The sequence below is a fragment of the Emiliania huxleyi genome (assembly GCF_000372725.1).
Source record: "Emiliania huxleyi CCMP1516 unplaced genomic scaffold EMIHUscaffold_86, whole genome shotgun sequence".
Taxonomy (NCBI): domain Eukaryota; phylum Haptophyta; order Isochrysidales; family Noelaerhabdaceae; genus Emiliania; species Emiliania huxleyi.
The window spans coordinates 414,685-428,816 of record NW_005195584.1 but is presented as its reverse complement, the minus strand read 5'-3'; the positions used below and the strand labels follow the sequence as shown (position 1 = coordinate 428,816).

Sequence of the window (14,132 nt, the reverse complement as noted above, 5' to 3'; positions counted from 1 at the left end):
GGACGGCGGCGTGGCGGCGACGTGACGGGGGGCGACTGTCGCTGCTCCGGCGGGGCGTGTTGCTGCTCCGGCCGCCGCTGCCCCGGCTGCGCTCCGCGCGCGAGCGGCTCACACGGCGGGGTCGGCACGGGAAGCTCGAGCGGCGCGGAGGCCCTCCTCCGCTTTGTGCTGAGCCGGCCAAACGGCCGCTGCTCCGCGGGACGCGAGGCAGCCGCAGCGGCGGGGGAAGATGCGGGGCCGGCGGCCTCCGCGGCGGTGAACCGCTCGCTCGGAGAGAGCGGTCCGCCAAACTGCTCGCATGCGCGGAGCCCCTCAGAGGGCGAGCGCCAGCCAACGCCACCGCCGATGCCGCCGCTGCCGCCGCCGCCGCCGCCGCCGCCGCCGCCCGCCTCCGCCACCGGAGGCAGCTCGGGGTCTGCGAGAGCCTCGCCGGCGAGCGCGTGCTCGGCCGTGTCGTCGCCTGGCTGCGAGTCGGAGTCCTCGGAGAGGTCGCTCTCGAGGAGGGAGATGGCGGCGCCGAGGGAGGCGGAAGGGGCGCCGAGGGAGGCGGAGGGAGCGTCGGCGGATGTCGACGCGGCGGGGTGCGGGAGAGCGCGGGGAGAGCCGGCGGAGGCGGCAGCGGCAGGGGCGGGCGCAGCAGGGCTGGAGCTCGTCCTCTGTGGAGGCAGAGGCGGAGTCGGCAGACGCGGAGGCGGGTGTCGCGGCGGAGGGGAACGCGGACATCTGCGAGGTGGCTCGGGATGGCGGCAGAGTGGCGCTGGCTGTGGCGGGACCGGAGGAGACGCGGCGCGCGGCTGCTGCGCAGGAAGCCGCAGCAGCGGGCTGAGCGGCGACCGAGCCTCGTCTCCCGAACCGATCGGAGAGCCTGGCGGCGGGTGCGCAGACTCTTCGGGCGTTGCGGTTGTCACAGGTGCGCAAGCGCCCGACCCATCGATTCCCACTCCCACTCGGCTGGGGCGGTCGACGCAAGGCTGCCCGACGCAGGGACCGCCCGCTGTGGCGCCGCCCGCCTCGCCTGCACCGCCGCCTGCCTCGTCGACGCTGTCCTCCGCCAGCGAGTCGAGGATTGCCTGCGCCTGGGCGACCAGCTGCGCCTCCTCCTGCCGCGCTGCGCTCGCGTCGGCGACCCCGAGCTGGAGGGCGACCCGCTCGCGCCGGCAGAACCGCTCGCAGAGGGTGGAGACGGAGGCGAGTACCTGCCGGTCAGCCGCGCCCGCGTCGGACGCGAGCCGCGCACGCCGCGCCTCCGAGTCGAGCGCCGCGAGGTCCTCGCACTCGTCCAAGTTCTCCCTGAGAAACTCGGACTCGTGCTCCTCGAGAAGGGATCCGCCGCCGCGGAAATGCGCCGCGAGCGACAGCGAGAGAGCTGCGGCACCGTCCGAGGCGGCCTCAGATCCCTCGGCGAAAAGTCGGTGCGCGTCCAGATCGGTGAAGAGGCTCGGCGTGGGCTCGTTCATCCGGTTCTCGAGGTTCTCCGGGATCCCCCAGGTCGGCGACGAACGCGATTATCGCAACGACCAGCGCCTCGCGGCGGAACGCGCAGGGCGGGAATCTCGGCAGCACACACTCACTTTCCAAACCGCCTTTTTCTCCTTTTTGGCGCTGTCCGGCGAGGTACTGCTGTGGGTTCAACGCAGTCTCGCCTCGCCCCAGCACTCGGATTGACTCGGCCAGACTAAAACCCGAGAGGCGTGGGAGTACCTCGCCAGGCGTGGGCCGATCTCATAAAAAGAGGCGTGCTGACCGCTAGCACATGCGCTCCGCACTCTTGATCGTCGCTGCCGCCGGCCAGATGCAGATTCAGTCCATGTCCGGCGCGCAAATGCGTATCCTGCACGCCGCGATGGATGAGGACAGCGACGGCCGCGTCACGATTGCAGAGGGCGCAAAGCTTGTGCGCAGGCTACGGACGGCATTAATGCTGCGGCAGTCGGCGCCCATCATGCAGACTATGGACACCGACCGCGACGGGTACCTGAGCGCCGAAGAGTTTCGGGCCGACCTCGAGCACATGGACGTAAAGGGCAAGCGGACGATCGAGGACAGCTTCGACGGCTTCGACACCGATCGAGACGGGCGGCTCGCGGCTGAGGAGGCGCTTCCCCTCTTCACCTTCTTGCTGCCGTTTCAGAAGCTGGACACGGACCTGGACGGGCGGCTAACCTTGAGCGAGTTCCAGGAAGTGGCGGCCGAGCGCCTCGCCAGTGCCGGCCCGGAAGAGAGGAAGAAGGCGGCGCGAGAGGGGAGGACGATCTTCGCCGGCCTGGACCTAGACGGCGCGCCCCTTGACCCTCATCCCCCGCCCACCGGCCCGAACGGCTGGACGACGGCACCGCCCTCACCTCACGCTGCCCTCGCCAGGCGACGAGCGCGTCAACGCCACTGAGCATTACTCGTACCACAGCGGCATCTGGGCGGGAATCGCGGCGCTGCGGGAGCTCCTCGGGCTGGCCGACTCGGATGCGGACGGGCAGGTCTCGGCGGACGAGCTGGCGGAATGCAGATTCCACGCAAAGTTTGGCGGGAGCGCAGCGTACCACCACAGCCGGGACTGGATAAAGGTGCTCGAGGAGGCCGTGGCGGGGCTCCAGCAGCAGCAGCAGGCAAAGGCGAAGGAGGACAGGCGAGGAGGTCAAAAGGAGGAGCTGTAGGTAGGAGTGTGAGATAGTTTGCGGTGTGTGCGCGCGCTCCGAGTGTTCACCCTCGTGCTGCGTGTTGCTCTGAGAGATCGAGAGATTCTCAGACAACACCCCTCAGCACGCGCACATGCGCGGATGCGCGGGCTCCGGCTCAGGTCAGAGGGCCCAGCGACTCGTCGGTTGGGTGTAAACGGGCATCCCCGAGTGGCTTCAAACCAAACAGGGTGTGAATAGAGCTGTCTTGATGGTGCTGAGGACGAAGCCACCTCAAACTTTGATGAAGCCGCGAGTTTTTATAGTTTTCATTAGCTGTGAATAGTTATTGCGCCCGCCGCAGCCCGCCCTATTCCACTGGGCACGCGCCACGGGCCACGAGGCCCTGGAAGAGCCCAGCTGGCATGTTCTATCGCCCGGGTGGCGGGCTGTCTGCATACCAGTCTCGTCGCCATGGCTGACGCACGACTGGTCCGACGTGCGGTGGGAGTTTGACCTCAGACAGGCCGTCGGTGTCGGTGGGCTGACGGCGGCCGCCGGAATCGCGATTCGCTCTGCCAGCTGCCAGCAGCCTCTTGTCGCGGCTCTCACAGGTGCGCGGTGGTGATTGGTCTTTGCGCCGTCGCTCGACGGCGTCACCGCCCATCCGATCTGCGCAGCTCCTGCAGCTCCTGCAGCTCCTGCTGTCAGTCTTCCGCTCTCACTCGCCGCGCGCGGATTGTGCGCCGCGGACCAGCAGGACACATGCTCATGCAAACAGTACGAGAACTTGGTTGCGCCGCTTAGTGGCGGCGCTGCTTTAGAGGAAGCGGCAGCGTGGGAAGCACAGCAGATGGAGGCGGCGCGGCATGCCAAGGAGCTGCAATCGCAGTACTGGGGGCGGCAGCGCCAGCAACGAGCAAGGAGAGACTGGCGGAGGTTGAGCGGCTGAGTGCAGCAAGGGCCAAGGGCAAGAAAAAAGAATGTGGGCGTGGGCGATACGGGCGCCGCTAGGCTCAACGAGGAGATGCTGTGCAGTTAGAGAGCTCGTAGCGAGCTCGATTTTGGATGAGAATTTAGATGAGAAATCCCGCAATTTTGAGCAAAAAACGCCAAAAAATCGGCGCCTGCGGCGGGCCAGCCTCCGGCGGCGCCTGCGGCGGGCCGCTGGGGCTTCCTCCCCAGACCCCGTTTACACCCGAGCTATGCCCCACGACCTGAGCCGGAGCCGCGCACCCCCCCAAATGCGACACCGTCATTGGTCCAAAACGTCGATTTGTAAAAAAAAAACGAAGACAAATCGACGCGCAGCGCAGCGGGACGACCAGAGCTCTGCTCCCTCTCTCATCAGTCTCGTGCCTTATGTGCCGCAGCAGTCGCTCCAGCAAGCGAAGCCCTCCTTGCCAGCCGTCTCCACGCACGACTGCCCCTCGACCCTCGTCCATCCGCAATCGCACAGGATCTCGTCGTCGTCGTCGTCTGGCGGCAGCGTCGGCGCCGGCAGCGGCGGCGGCATTCGTGGCGACGGCGGCAAGCGGGGCGAATCGCGGGTCTGCGCCCGCGGTGGCGGCGCAAACCGGTGCGCGAGCTCTGGCCGCGCCGCGAGCGCAGCCCAAGCGAGGCAAGCGAGGAGAGCCATCGCGGCGGCCGCCCGCCAACCGCTAGGGAAACGAGGCCGCCCGCTTGCTGTGCCGGTCTGCTCGGGCCAGAAGGTGAGGCCGACCGACGCGTACGCGCGCTCTGCGCGCTCGACTCCCTCACGGCCGCCGCTCGCCTCGAGCGCCGCCCGTGCCGCCGCCTGCCTCTCTCTGGCCTCGCGCACCATCGCCGAGGTTCGCTTCGAGGGCGGCAGGTAGTACCCGGCTGGGTGGATGCCCGCGTCGACGCGTGACGCGTCCTCCTCCCCAACGATGGCGAGAGGGTCGCCCACGCGGAGAGTGCCGCCTGCAACCACTTCGCACGAGACGCCAGAAGCCATCCACACCGCCTCCATCATGCCGGGGCAGCCCGCCTTGCGCTCGTTGTAGAGGCAAGGCACGCAGTGACGGTGCACGAAGACCCTCGCGTCGCCCACCTCGACCGTCCGTCCGACGGCGCTCAGCAGCTCCTCTGCGCTGATGCCTTTTAGGACGATGTTGCGGCGAAATTCGAGGCACGGTGGCGGCTTGACACCGGCGCGTTTTAGCGACGCCTCGACGCCGTCTGCGCTCACCATCGTCAGCTGCCGTCCGGGCTCGCGCTCGCCCGGAGCCTTGGCTGAGGCACGTAGCGCCGAATAGGTGCCCGTATGAAGAGCGTATCTGTCTCCCTCAATCCCGCGGCCCTCTATGAGCGTCGCGGAGAGGAGGCTCTCCATCGGCGCCGCGGACGCTGGCGCTATGTAGATGCCTGCGACGCGCACGCCGACGGTTCTTCGCGCAGGGCTGCGGCTGCGAGGCATGCGACCGCCACAACCCCCACAAGTGGTGGGTTGAAACACGGGCCCAGATCGGTAGGGGGGTACGGGGCCAGATAGGTGGAGGAGGGGCCGATTTTTTTGCGAGTTCTGCCACAGACCCACTAGACGGCTGAGTCCGAACCCTGCGGATGCTGGAAAGAATTGATACCGCCGGACCGGCGAAGACGTTAGCGAAGACCTTGCGCGCCTTGGGGTGGCTGTGTTGTCTTAAGCTTAAGAAGGTTGGGGTTCGCAGCCTCTCTCTTCTTAAATCCGGCTCGCTTCGAAAAGAAATCCCCGGAATCGAGGATCTAAGGTTGGGATTCGCGCGTAAAACTTGCATAGCTGAAGTCGACTGTCGCCCTACTCGCCCACGGCGAGTGTTGGCGGCGCGTGGTGTGGGGATGCACAAGGCGGCAGGGCCGGCGCCGTCCAAGAATCACCTCTTTATTGAGCTGGAGGAACTACGCGCAGAGGCGTGGACAGAGACGGGTCGGTGGAACCACGCGCTTGAGGAGGACGCTCTCCCCCTCTCCCCGGGCCACGACGCGGCCGACCCGACGTGGTCGCTACCACGCCTGCCGACGATCTCGGTGACCGCGGCGGCGAGTCTGCAGCAGGCTCTCTCGCCGGCCAACATCTTCCTCGGCTTGCAGGCAGACTCGCTTCGCGAGATTGCAGAGGTGATGCTGCAGCGGCTGGTGGAAGGCGGGCTGCTGGCCGCCGAGCAGCACGCGCAGGTCGCTGAGGTTCTACTCTCGGCGAAGCGGCTAGGGCGACCCGTCGAAGGCGGCGAGGTTGGAACTCCGCTGCGCAGGATTGCCGGCTTTGAGGCGTCCGACGCCGAGGCAGACGAGCTCTTCCACATGCTCGACCCCGAGAAGGGGGAGGAGGCGGCCTCGCTGCTGCTCGCGCACCTCGACTTCATCTCCGAGCCGATCGTTACCTTCGCGCGCCTTGCCACGCCCGTCGACCTGGGCTGCGAGGGCCAGGCGCCCGTGCGGTACCTCTGTTTGCTGCTCGGGCCAGAGGCAGAAGCGGAGGCCTCCTCGCGCATGGCTCATGCCTTTGGAGGAATCCTCTCCGACGAGTACGCCGTCGCGGCGCTCAATCGCGCAAGGAGCCCGCAGGCGCTGCTCGACGCGCTCAACGCCCACCTCGAGGGGCTCTCCATTCTGCCACACGTCTTTGGCTTCTCGTCAGCCCCACGGCCGACGGACTTCCCGGGCTCCACCAAGTCGGCAGGCGAGAGCACTTCCGTCTCGGAATCGGATGACGAGTCGGTCGACGAAGACGAGGTGCTACTCGCCGAGCTTGAGGGACGCATCCGCGCGCGCAAGGGCATGTCGCCGGCCATCCCGCCCACCGCCCACCGGCAAATGTCGCGCTCTGTCTCCCGCGAGGGAGAGATGGACCGGAGCGAGGCCGGCGACTCGCCGACGCCGGGGCGGCCGACCTCTTCGCTCGGCGACCGCAGCGGCTCTCAGGACGGTTTGACGGCGGCGACGCCCAGGCAGCGGCGGCGGCGCGAGGAGTTCCAGCACCGCCTCGATAAGCTGCTCCAGCTGTCGACCGAGAAGCTTCCGGTGTTGCCTCCGCCGCCCGGCTCGGCCCTCGACGCGCCGGCAGACGGGAAGGTGGTGCTCGACATGGCGTCGCTCCGCACGGTTCCCGCGCGGCGTCGGCGGCTCTTCATCTCGATGGAGCAGGCCGAGGCGGGCGTCTGGCGCGAGACGGACCACTGGAATTGGGCGTTGGCGCAGGAGAAGGCCACCGACGGCACTTGGTCGCGGCCGCACCTGCCGACCATCTCGATCGCTTCGCTGATGGCGCTTTACAAAGGGCTGGGGGATCACAACGTCCACCTCGAGCTCCCTGCCGTCTCGCTCCTCGAGGCGGTCGAGACAGTGGGCCACAAGCTCGTTCAGTCGGGCGAGCTGCCGGCTGCAGCGCTACCGCAGGTTGTGGCGGCTCTCTCCTCGCGCGGCGCCATCGGGGGCGGACACGCACCGGACGAGTCCGCCCTCGCACCCGACGCCAATGAGGAGGCGGCGCTACTGCTGCTGGCACACGTCGATTTCCTCGAAAAGCCGCTCATGGCCTTTGTGCGGCTTCAGACGTGCCTCCTCTCCTTCTCGAAGACGCCGGTCCGCTACCTCTTCTTCCACCTCGGGCCGCGAGACCAGGCCGCCGCGTCCGAGAAGGTGGGCAAGGCGCTCGCTGTCATCCTACTCGACGAGGATTTCATCTCGGCCTCGCTCACCGCCTCGAGCTCGCGCCGCTTCATCCGCGTGCTCGCTTGCCAGCTCGATTGCATGGTGGTTGTCCCGCACCGGCACTTCACTGCAGACAAGGGCGAGATGGAGTGCGGCAAAGATAGCGGGAACGAGCGAGGCGGCGCCCGGGAGGCATCGGTTGCGCTGGAGGAGAGTACCATGCGCCGAGCGGTCAAGCAACTCTGCAGAGCCGAAGCGAGCGCGGAGCGAAAGCTCGAGGAAGGCAGCGGCGCCGTGGCGGCGGCTGCGCGCGCCCAGCTAGACCGGCTCTCGCAATCGCGTACGGGCCGAGCTTCCGCACGCCGCGTGAGCCAGCTGTCGCACGCCACGGAGCAGCACCGGCGCTGGTTGAGGCGACATCTACCGCTCCGACAGTCGGCCTCGTGGTGCTTGCACGTCGTGCACATCCTGCAGCGGTACTCGATCCCGCTGCTGCTCGGCATCGTCGTCGCGCTGCCGTGGGCCACCTTTGCGCCAGATAGCTACGAGTACTGGGTCGGTGCGGACGCACACAGGGACCATTTCATGCCCTTTGGCAAGTCGGCCGACCTTTTTGAGCACCCGGTCACCCTCCATTTCCTCGTCAACGACGTGTTCATGTGCTTCTTCTTTGGCCTGGCGATGAAGGAGGTGACCGAGTCCGTCCTGCCCGGCGGCTCGCTCAACCCGCCCAAAAAGGCGATGTCGTCACTCGTCGGTACCGTCGGCGGTGTCGCTGGCCCCATCGGTGTCTACCTCGGCCTCGTCGCGCTGCAGTGGGCGGCGGGAAGCTTTGAAGGCTACGAGATGGAGCCCGTCGACGAGACGTCGGACGACGAGCATCGACGCCTGCTCGCGAGCGCCGCCACCAACATCACCCTGGTACCAGTGACCTTGTCCGACCTGATGTACGGCTGGGGCGTGCCCACTGCCACCGACATCTCCATCGCGTGGATGGTTGCGATGCGCGTCTTCCCGCTCCGCCACCCCGCCATCGACTATCTGCTGCTGCTCGCCGTCGCCGACGACTTTATCGGCCTCATCATCATCGCGCTCGCCTACCCCGACCCGCTCCACCCGACGCAGTGGTCGTGGGCCACAGGCCTGTTCGGCGTGTTCGCCGTCTGCCTCTTTCTGCGCGTCTGCATGCGCAAGGTCGCGTGCGTGCAAAAGTGGTACGTCTACGTGGCGCTCGGCGGCGTCTTCTCGTGGATCGTCCTCCTCAACGCGCGGCTACACCCCGCCCTCGCCCTCGCCTTTGTCGTCCCCTTCATGCCTGCCGATGGCCACCACGCCGCGCTGCACGCCTTTGAGCACGCCATCAAGGCGCCCGTCGACCTCGGCATGTTCTTCTTCACGCTCGCCAACGCGGGCATCGACCTCAAGGGCGGCGTCGGCGGCCTGACCTTCTCGGTGCTGCTCGCGCTCGCGCTCGGCAAGGTGCTCGGCATCGCGGGCTTCGCCTACCTCGCGCACCGCTTCGGCGTCGCGCGGCTTCCCGGCTCGATGCGCGTGACGGATCTGCTGATGGTTGGCATCATCGCGGCCGTCGGCCTCACGGTGGCGCTCTTCATCTCGGGCGAGGCCTTCACAGACGAGGCGCTCGCGGGCGAGGCCAAGATGGGCTCGCTCCTCTCAATCTGCATGGGTGCCGTCGCTCTCGCGCTGGGCCAGCTGCCGCACTACAAAAACCTGGCCGCCTGCCCGCCCCCAAGGAAGGGCCTCGCCTTCTCCGACAGCAGCATGGAGGAGTACGACGAAGACGACCTGATCAACGCGGTCACCTCGTCTCTGCAGCGCTCGATGCTGCACCGCAAGGCCTTCCTCGCTGGCGACCGCTACTTTGCCGACACTCGGCAGCAGAAGCTAAAGTCAAAGATCCCAGAGCTGCTGCCGGACATCACGCTGGAGCCAGTCAAAGAGGCTGGCGAGGCTGGCGAGGGGGCCGCGAGCGGCGACCACGGCAAGTCCGACGCCAGCAGCAGCACCGATGAGCTCCGTCTGTGAGAGACGGCTTCCCGTGGAGGGAAGGGCAGCACAGCGAAGTTCGCTGTGACCAATGCGTACGTTGCCATGAGATGTGACCCATGTCGCCCCCGCATCGTGCAGGCGGAGGGTTGCGGTGGATTGTGCGGGGCCCACCGTGCATGTGCTCAAGCGTGGTGAATTTGTCCTCTTCATGGGACCCCTGCCGTATGTGCTTCACTCTGAAACCATAAAAGGGAAGACTGCAGGTGGCAGCAGGCACCACCAGAAATCCAGATGTGAGATGAGACCAGAGCTTCGAGCGCTCCGTGGTGGATCTCAAAGCTCCTCCCGCGCATCTCGCGCTTACGAACGCAGCAGTCTCTGCGGGCGACAAGTCGGCGACGGACACCACGCCGCGCGCCGCGAGATACTGAGCGGCGTGTGCCTCGGCCCTGCTGTCGTACTCGCCCAGGGTGGGCAGGAACCCGCAAGGCCTCAGCATCGCAGCGAATCTGCGTCACTGGGTACCTAGGTGTCAAAAAAGTCATTATGGGTTTGCAACCTGTAGATGAAGAAAGTTTCTTAAAATACAAGCTTCTCTCACAGCAGCTGACTTGACAAGGGCGTGGTAGGCGCACACTATTACGGCCGGAAGCGAAGAAGAAAATCGGGGCCGACGGTAGGTTCCTAGAGCCGGTTGCGGCACCTTGCGAAAAAACAAAAATCCAAAAGACCGGTCTGGTATCGTATCGGATCGCTCGTCTCGTATCGTCTCGTATCGGATCGTCTCGTCTCGGTCGGATCGTCTCGTGTCCGCGCGACGCCTCGGTGCGCCTTCCTCGCGAGAGACGTGAGACGCCAGACACTCGGACAAAATCCTGCCGACCTGGCCAGGCCGCGCGTGGCTGGCGCCAGCTCGTCATCGCAGCGGAGCACCGGAGGCGCGGTTTGCGCTGCTGGCTCTCGCCCCGCCGGCGGTTCCACGTGAGTCCAGCACAGTCCGGAGCCGAAACCAGCCGGAAATGTGCCTCCTCACAGCTCCTCATGGATCTGCGAAGAGAACCGTCTCCTCCAAGTAGCTCCACAGCCGGTCCGGCTCGCCCCTCGGGGGCTTCATTCAAGCGTGCTGTGTGAGTCTTGAGGTGATACGAGCGCGCGTGGGCGCGGCGCGAGTGCCGTTTTGGGTCTCTTTTATACCAGTGATGAAATATAAACCGACTTTACCACGCGCGCGCACGCGCGCCGCGCTCCTCGACTCTCTCGCACCCGCCCCGAGCCACGCCCCTCACGAGATAGGCGGCTGCGACCCTGAGAGTGCGCAGCGGTGCCGCTGGCGTGCTCACCACACCCACCCATCATGCCTGCATCATTCCTGCACGCACTGCCCGGTCTGGCCGGGGCGTGGGGCGAGATCTGGCATGGCGGCGCGCTTGAATTGAGCGCCTTTGATCGTCTCGCGGCGACTGCTTGCAGGCCGGGCGGCCAGAAACTGTGCCGCTCAGCCATCCGCCGAAGCGAGCGCGCCGGCGGCGGTCCGCCGCAGGCGCGCTCGGCTCAGTGTCTTCAAGCCCGCCGCCGGTGGGGAGCCCAGTCGGACATCGAGAAACGAGACGACGATCCGAGACGATACGAGACGATACGCAACCCGATACGAGACGAGACGATTTTTTTGCCTTTTATTTTTCTGAAGGTGCAGCAACCGGCTATACCTTGATGATCTGCTCGCGCGCTCCATCCCAGACGCTGCCCCACATTGTGTAGCTTTCACGACGTCGGATATGGCTACGCTGCCGTCAAACTGGATGCAGAGCTTGCAGGTTGGTATGCAGCGCATGATGGATCCGGAAAAAACGAAAACCTTCCGGCCAAAGTCGAAGCTAAAGGCCGGCTCGCGGCTCGAGCGCATACACACGCTCGCTCAGAGGACGCTCGGCACGGGCAGCCTGCGCGAAGCCGTGACTCTGCCCCCCGGGGAGAGCCTCAACGAGTGGCTCGCCGTGAAGACTCTCGACCTGTTCAACGAGACCAATCTCGTGTACGGCTTCGTTTCCGAGTTTTGCACAACGTCCTCGTGCCCGATCATGTGCGCCGCGCTGCCGAACGGGTCCATCTGCCACTACGCGTGGGCCGACGAGAGGATCAAGCAGCCTGTGCAGCTCAGCGCGTGCGACTATGTGAGCCACCTGTTTGGCTGGGTGCAGCGGCAGCTCGACTCGGAGGACATCTTTCCGACCGAGCCTTCGCGGCCCTTCCCGGCCGACTTTCGCAGCATCGTCAGCCAGATATTTCGCCGCCTTTTCCGCGTCTACGCGCATGCCTATCACAACCACTACGAGCGGATGGTCGCGCTCTCCTTCCTGCCGCACATCAACACATGCTTCAAGGTCTACGCGCGCCGCCCCCGCCCCTCCACCCCCCTCACCCCCACCAGGCACCGCGCCGGCACCGCCGCGCTCCGCCCCACCGCCCACTCCCCGCCGCCCTCCGCCGCCGCCCGCAGCACTTTATGTACTTTGTGCTCGAGTTCGACCTCATCCCGCGCAAGGAGGAACTCGCGCCGCTGCAGCAGCTCGTAGACAAGCTGCTCTCCGCCGACGAGCGAAAGCGCAGCTGACGAGGCCGTGGGGACTGGACGTGGTCGATGTATTGGATGCGAGTAGGAAACGTTGTGGGGGTGGGTGGGAGTGGTCGGTCACGTTTTCCAGGATTCCGTGACCTCTCGTATTGTACCCCATCTAAGCATCTTATTAGGTTATACTATTAGTAGCTTGGTTACTAGATACTCTACTACCAGGCCCGCTCCACCCCAGGGTTGGTTGGGCAGGGGCGGGGGTGCACTCTGCACAGCGCCGGGGCGCGGGGCGCGCCGGGGCCGGCGACCTCTTAGCGAGCGGGATGCGATGACGCTGGTCCTCACGCAAGCTGGTCGGCCGCCATGTGGGCCTCCGGGCCTGCTGCGGCGGCGCGGCCGGTTGAGGCCGGTTGAGGCCCGGCCCGCGACGGCTGGCCGCCGACGAGCGCGCTCGCGCTGCTCGTCAAGATGGCGGCGGTGTCGATTGCGGCGACGGTCGTTCAGTCGTACAGCGCTCAGGCGCCTGTCGTCTTTCGTCTTTTGTCGCATTTCGCACACGCGCGCGCCGCGCGACCCGCGTTGCTCCGCGAGGGCATGAGCCTTCCACGATTCGATCCCGCAGCCAAAAGCTGCTCGCTCGAACCGCGGCCGACTCCGCCATCGCGGCCGCAGCTGTTGAGCTCTCCAGAAGACTGGCTAGAAGACTGGTGCCTGATATGGCATATGCTGCCTCCCTGCGGATGCTGCCGGCGAGCCTGGCGGTCCGCTGTACTACAAGGATGTGCTGACTCGATCCTACCCCGAATTTTTCTACCCCCGCGACTCGGAACGCGAATGTGACAGGACCATCGGGTCCTTCGGCCACCAAAGCGAGATCACCCCAGAGCAGCTGAGCCTGCCTCTGGCCTCGCCTCCTCTCCTTCAGGCATTCGTGGCATCCTATGGGTCGTCCAGAGTATCGACCTCTGGCTTGTCAGCCGGTCACTTGATGACACCATGAAGTACAGCGATCGCCATCTCGCTGGCCTCTCCGCAAGGCCCCCCGACCGCGTCGAACTCATCGGCGCGGGCTCTCTCGGCAACGGGACCGGCCCCAGCTTCGGCTGAGGGCTGACAAGCTGCCGAGCCCAAATCACTGTGAGAGTCGTGATGGTTCTGGTTGGTCTTCAAAAATCTCTCTGGTCCTCCGCAGTCTTCTCGCTGCGTGGCCTCAGGCAAGGCTGGCGCTTCCGAGTCCATCCGTTTGCTGGAACGGATTCATGCCACATGCGGCAGCTTCACTTTGCCCTGTTCACGCGCGCGCGAGACGTGCAAGCAAGATAGAAGGTGAAGAACAGCTGGCTCGGACTTTCAGAGGTACCTTTTTAAACTGTTGTCGAGGAGAAAATAATTTATTTGTGGACAGGCGGGAAGAAAAAGAATTTGCAGATCAGAATAAAGCTGAGAAAAGAAAAACTCCGGCAATCATCGGCTCCAACAAGCCACAGCGAGCTTGCCCGCCCTTGCCACAGAGCTTGCCTGCTGGCGCCCCACCCGCCCGACCGCCGATTCGCCCCGCCGCGCAGGCGTGAGCACGTCTTTCAAGCCGCCCCAGGGTGCATGCGAAGAGGAACGCGCGCCGGCGACGCGGCTGCGTTGGGGCGGCGTCTGCCGTGGCTGGAGCGCCTCGTCAAATCGAGCGAGGCCAGCGCCTGCCTTTCGCTCTGTGGCAACCACGCCTCGACTCTCACCTCCGATGCCGCGGGCGACATGGTCGAGTGCCGGGTGCGGTGCCAGGACGGCTTCCCTCTGGGGCCGACGCTCGAGTTCCAAGTTGCTGAGGTCTTTGGCGATGACGCCGGACGCGCCATCGCCTTTCGGCCGATGCACGACCCCACGCGCCTCATCATCGCCTTTCGGGGCGTCCGCGTCGAGCGCGAGGCGCTCAAGTCGCAAGCGGCGCAGCCGGTGCGCAGCCGGAACCGCTCGCGCGGCAGCGCGGTCAGCGATCGCGGGATCGACATCAAAAACATGCTCGGCACGCAGTGCGCGTCCGCCGACTGGCTGCCGGAGCTCGGGATGCGCGTGCACGACGGCGTCATGCGCCACCACGACTCGTTCTGGACGGTGCGGCACGAGAACCGTCAGCAGCGCAAGAGTGGCGCAGCGGCCGCCGCGGCCGCGGCCGCCGAGGAGGAGGAGGGGGGGGGGGAGCGCAAGACGGCCTACCTGGGCGACTGGCTGCCCGGCCAGACGGGCGCGAGCGAGATCCTCTTCGTGGGCCTCTCGCTCGGTGCGGCCCTAGCGCA

General features: G+C 66.2%; 4 protein-coding genes across 4 annotated transcripts; 3 read left to right on the top strand and 1 right to left on the bottom strand.

The window, feature by feature from the left end:
* Positions 1 to 1,753: 1,753 nt before the first annotated feature.
* On the top strand, positions 1,754 to 2,651 carry EMIHUDRAFT_219537 (hypothetical protein; the record flags this gene model as incomplete). Its single annotated transcript, XM_005758553.1, has 2 exons — positions 1,754 to 2,204; positions 2,362 to 2,651. The coding sequence occupies 2 exons, from the start codon at positions 1,754 to 1,756 to the stop codon at positions 2,649 to 2,651; spliced, it is 741 nt and encodes a 246-aa protein (XP_005758610.1).
* Positions 2,652 to 3,972: 1,321 nt separating this feature from the next.
* EMIHUDRAFT_107018 (hypothetical protein) lies at positions 3,973 to 5,052 on the bottom strand (the record flags this gene model as incomplete). The annotated part of the gene is made up of 1 exon (XM_005758552.1): positions 3,973 to 5,052. The coding sequence occupies one exon, from the start codon at positions 5,050 to 5,052 to the stop codon at positions 3,973 to 3,975; it is 1,080 nt and encodes a 359-aa protein (XP_005758609.1).
* A 401-nt stretch (positions 5,053 to 5,453) lies between these two features.
* NHA3 (Na+/H+ antiporter) lies at positions 5,454 to 9,311 on the top strand (the record flags this gene model as incomplete). The annotated part of the gene is made up of 1 exon (XM_005758551.1): positions 5,454 to 9,311. One exon carries the CDS (start codon positions 5,454 to 5,456, stop codon positions 9,309 to 9,311), a length of 3,858 nt encoding a protein of 1,285 aa, XP_005758608.1.
* Positions 9,312 to 10,981: 1,670 nt separating this feature from the next.
* EMIHUDRAFT_438793 (hypothetical protein) lies at positions 10,982 to 12,053 on the top strand. The gene is made up of 2 exons (XM_005758550.1): positions 10,982 to 11,656; positions 11,773 to 12,053. The coding sequence occupies exons 1-2, from the start codon at positions 11,051 to 11,053 to the stop codon at positions 11,884 to 11,886; spliced, it is 720 nt and encodes a 239-aa protein (XP_005758607.1). The 5' UTR covers positions 10,982 to 11,050; the 3' UTR covers positions 11,887 to 12,053.
* Positions 12,054 to 14,132: the final 2,079 nt, after the last annotated feature.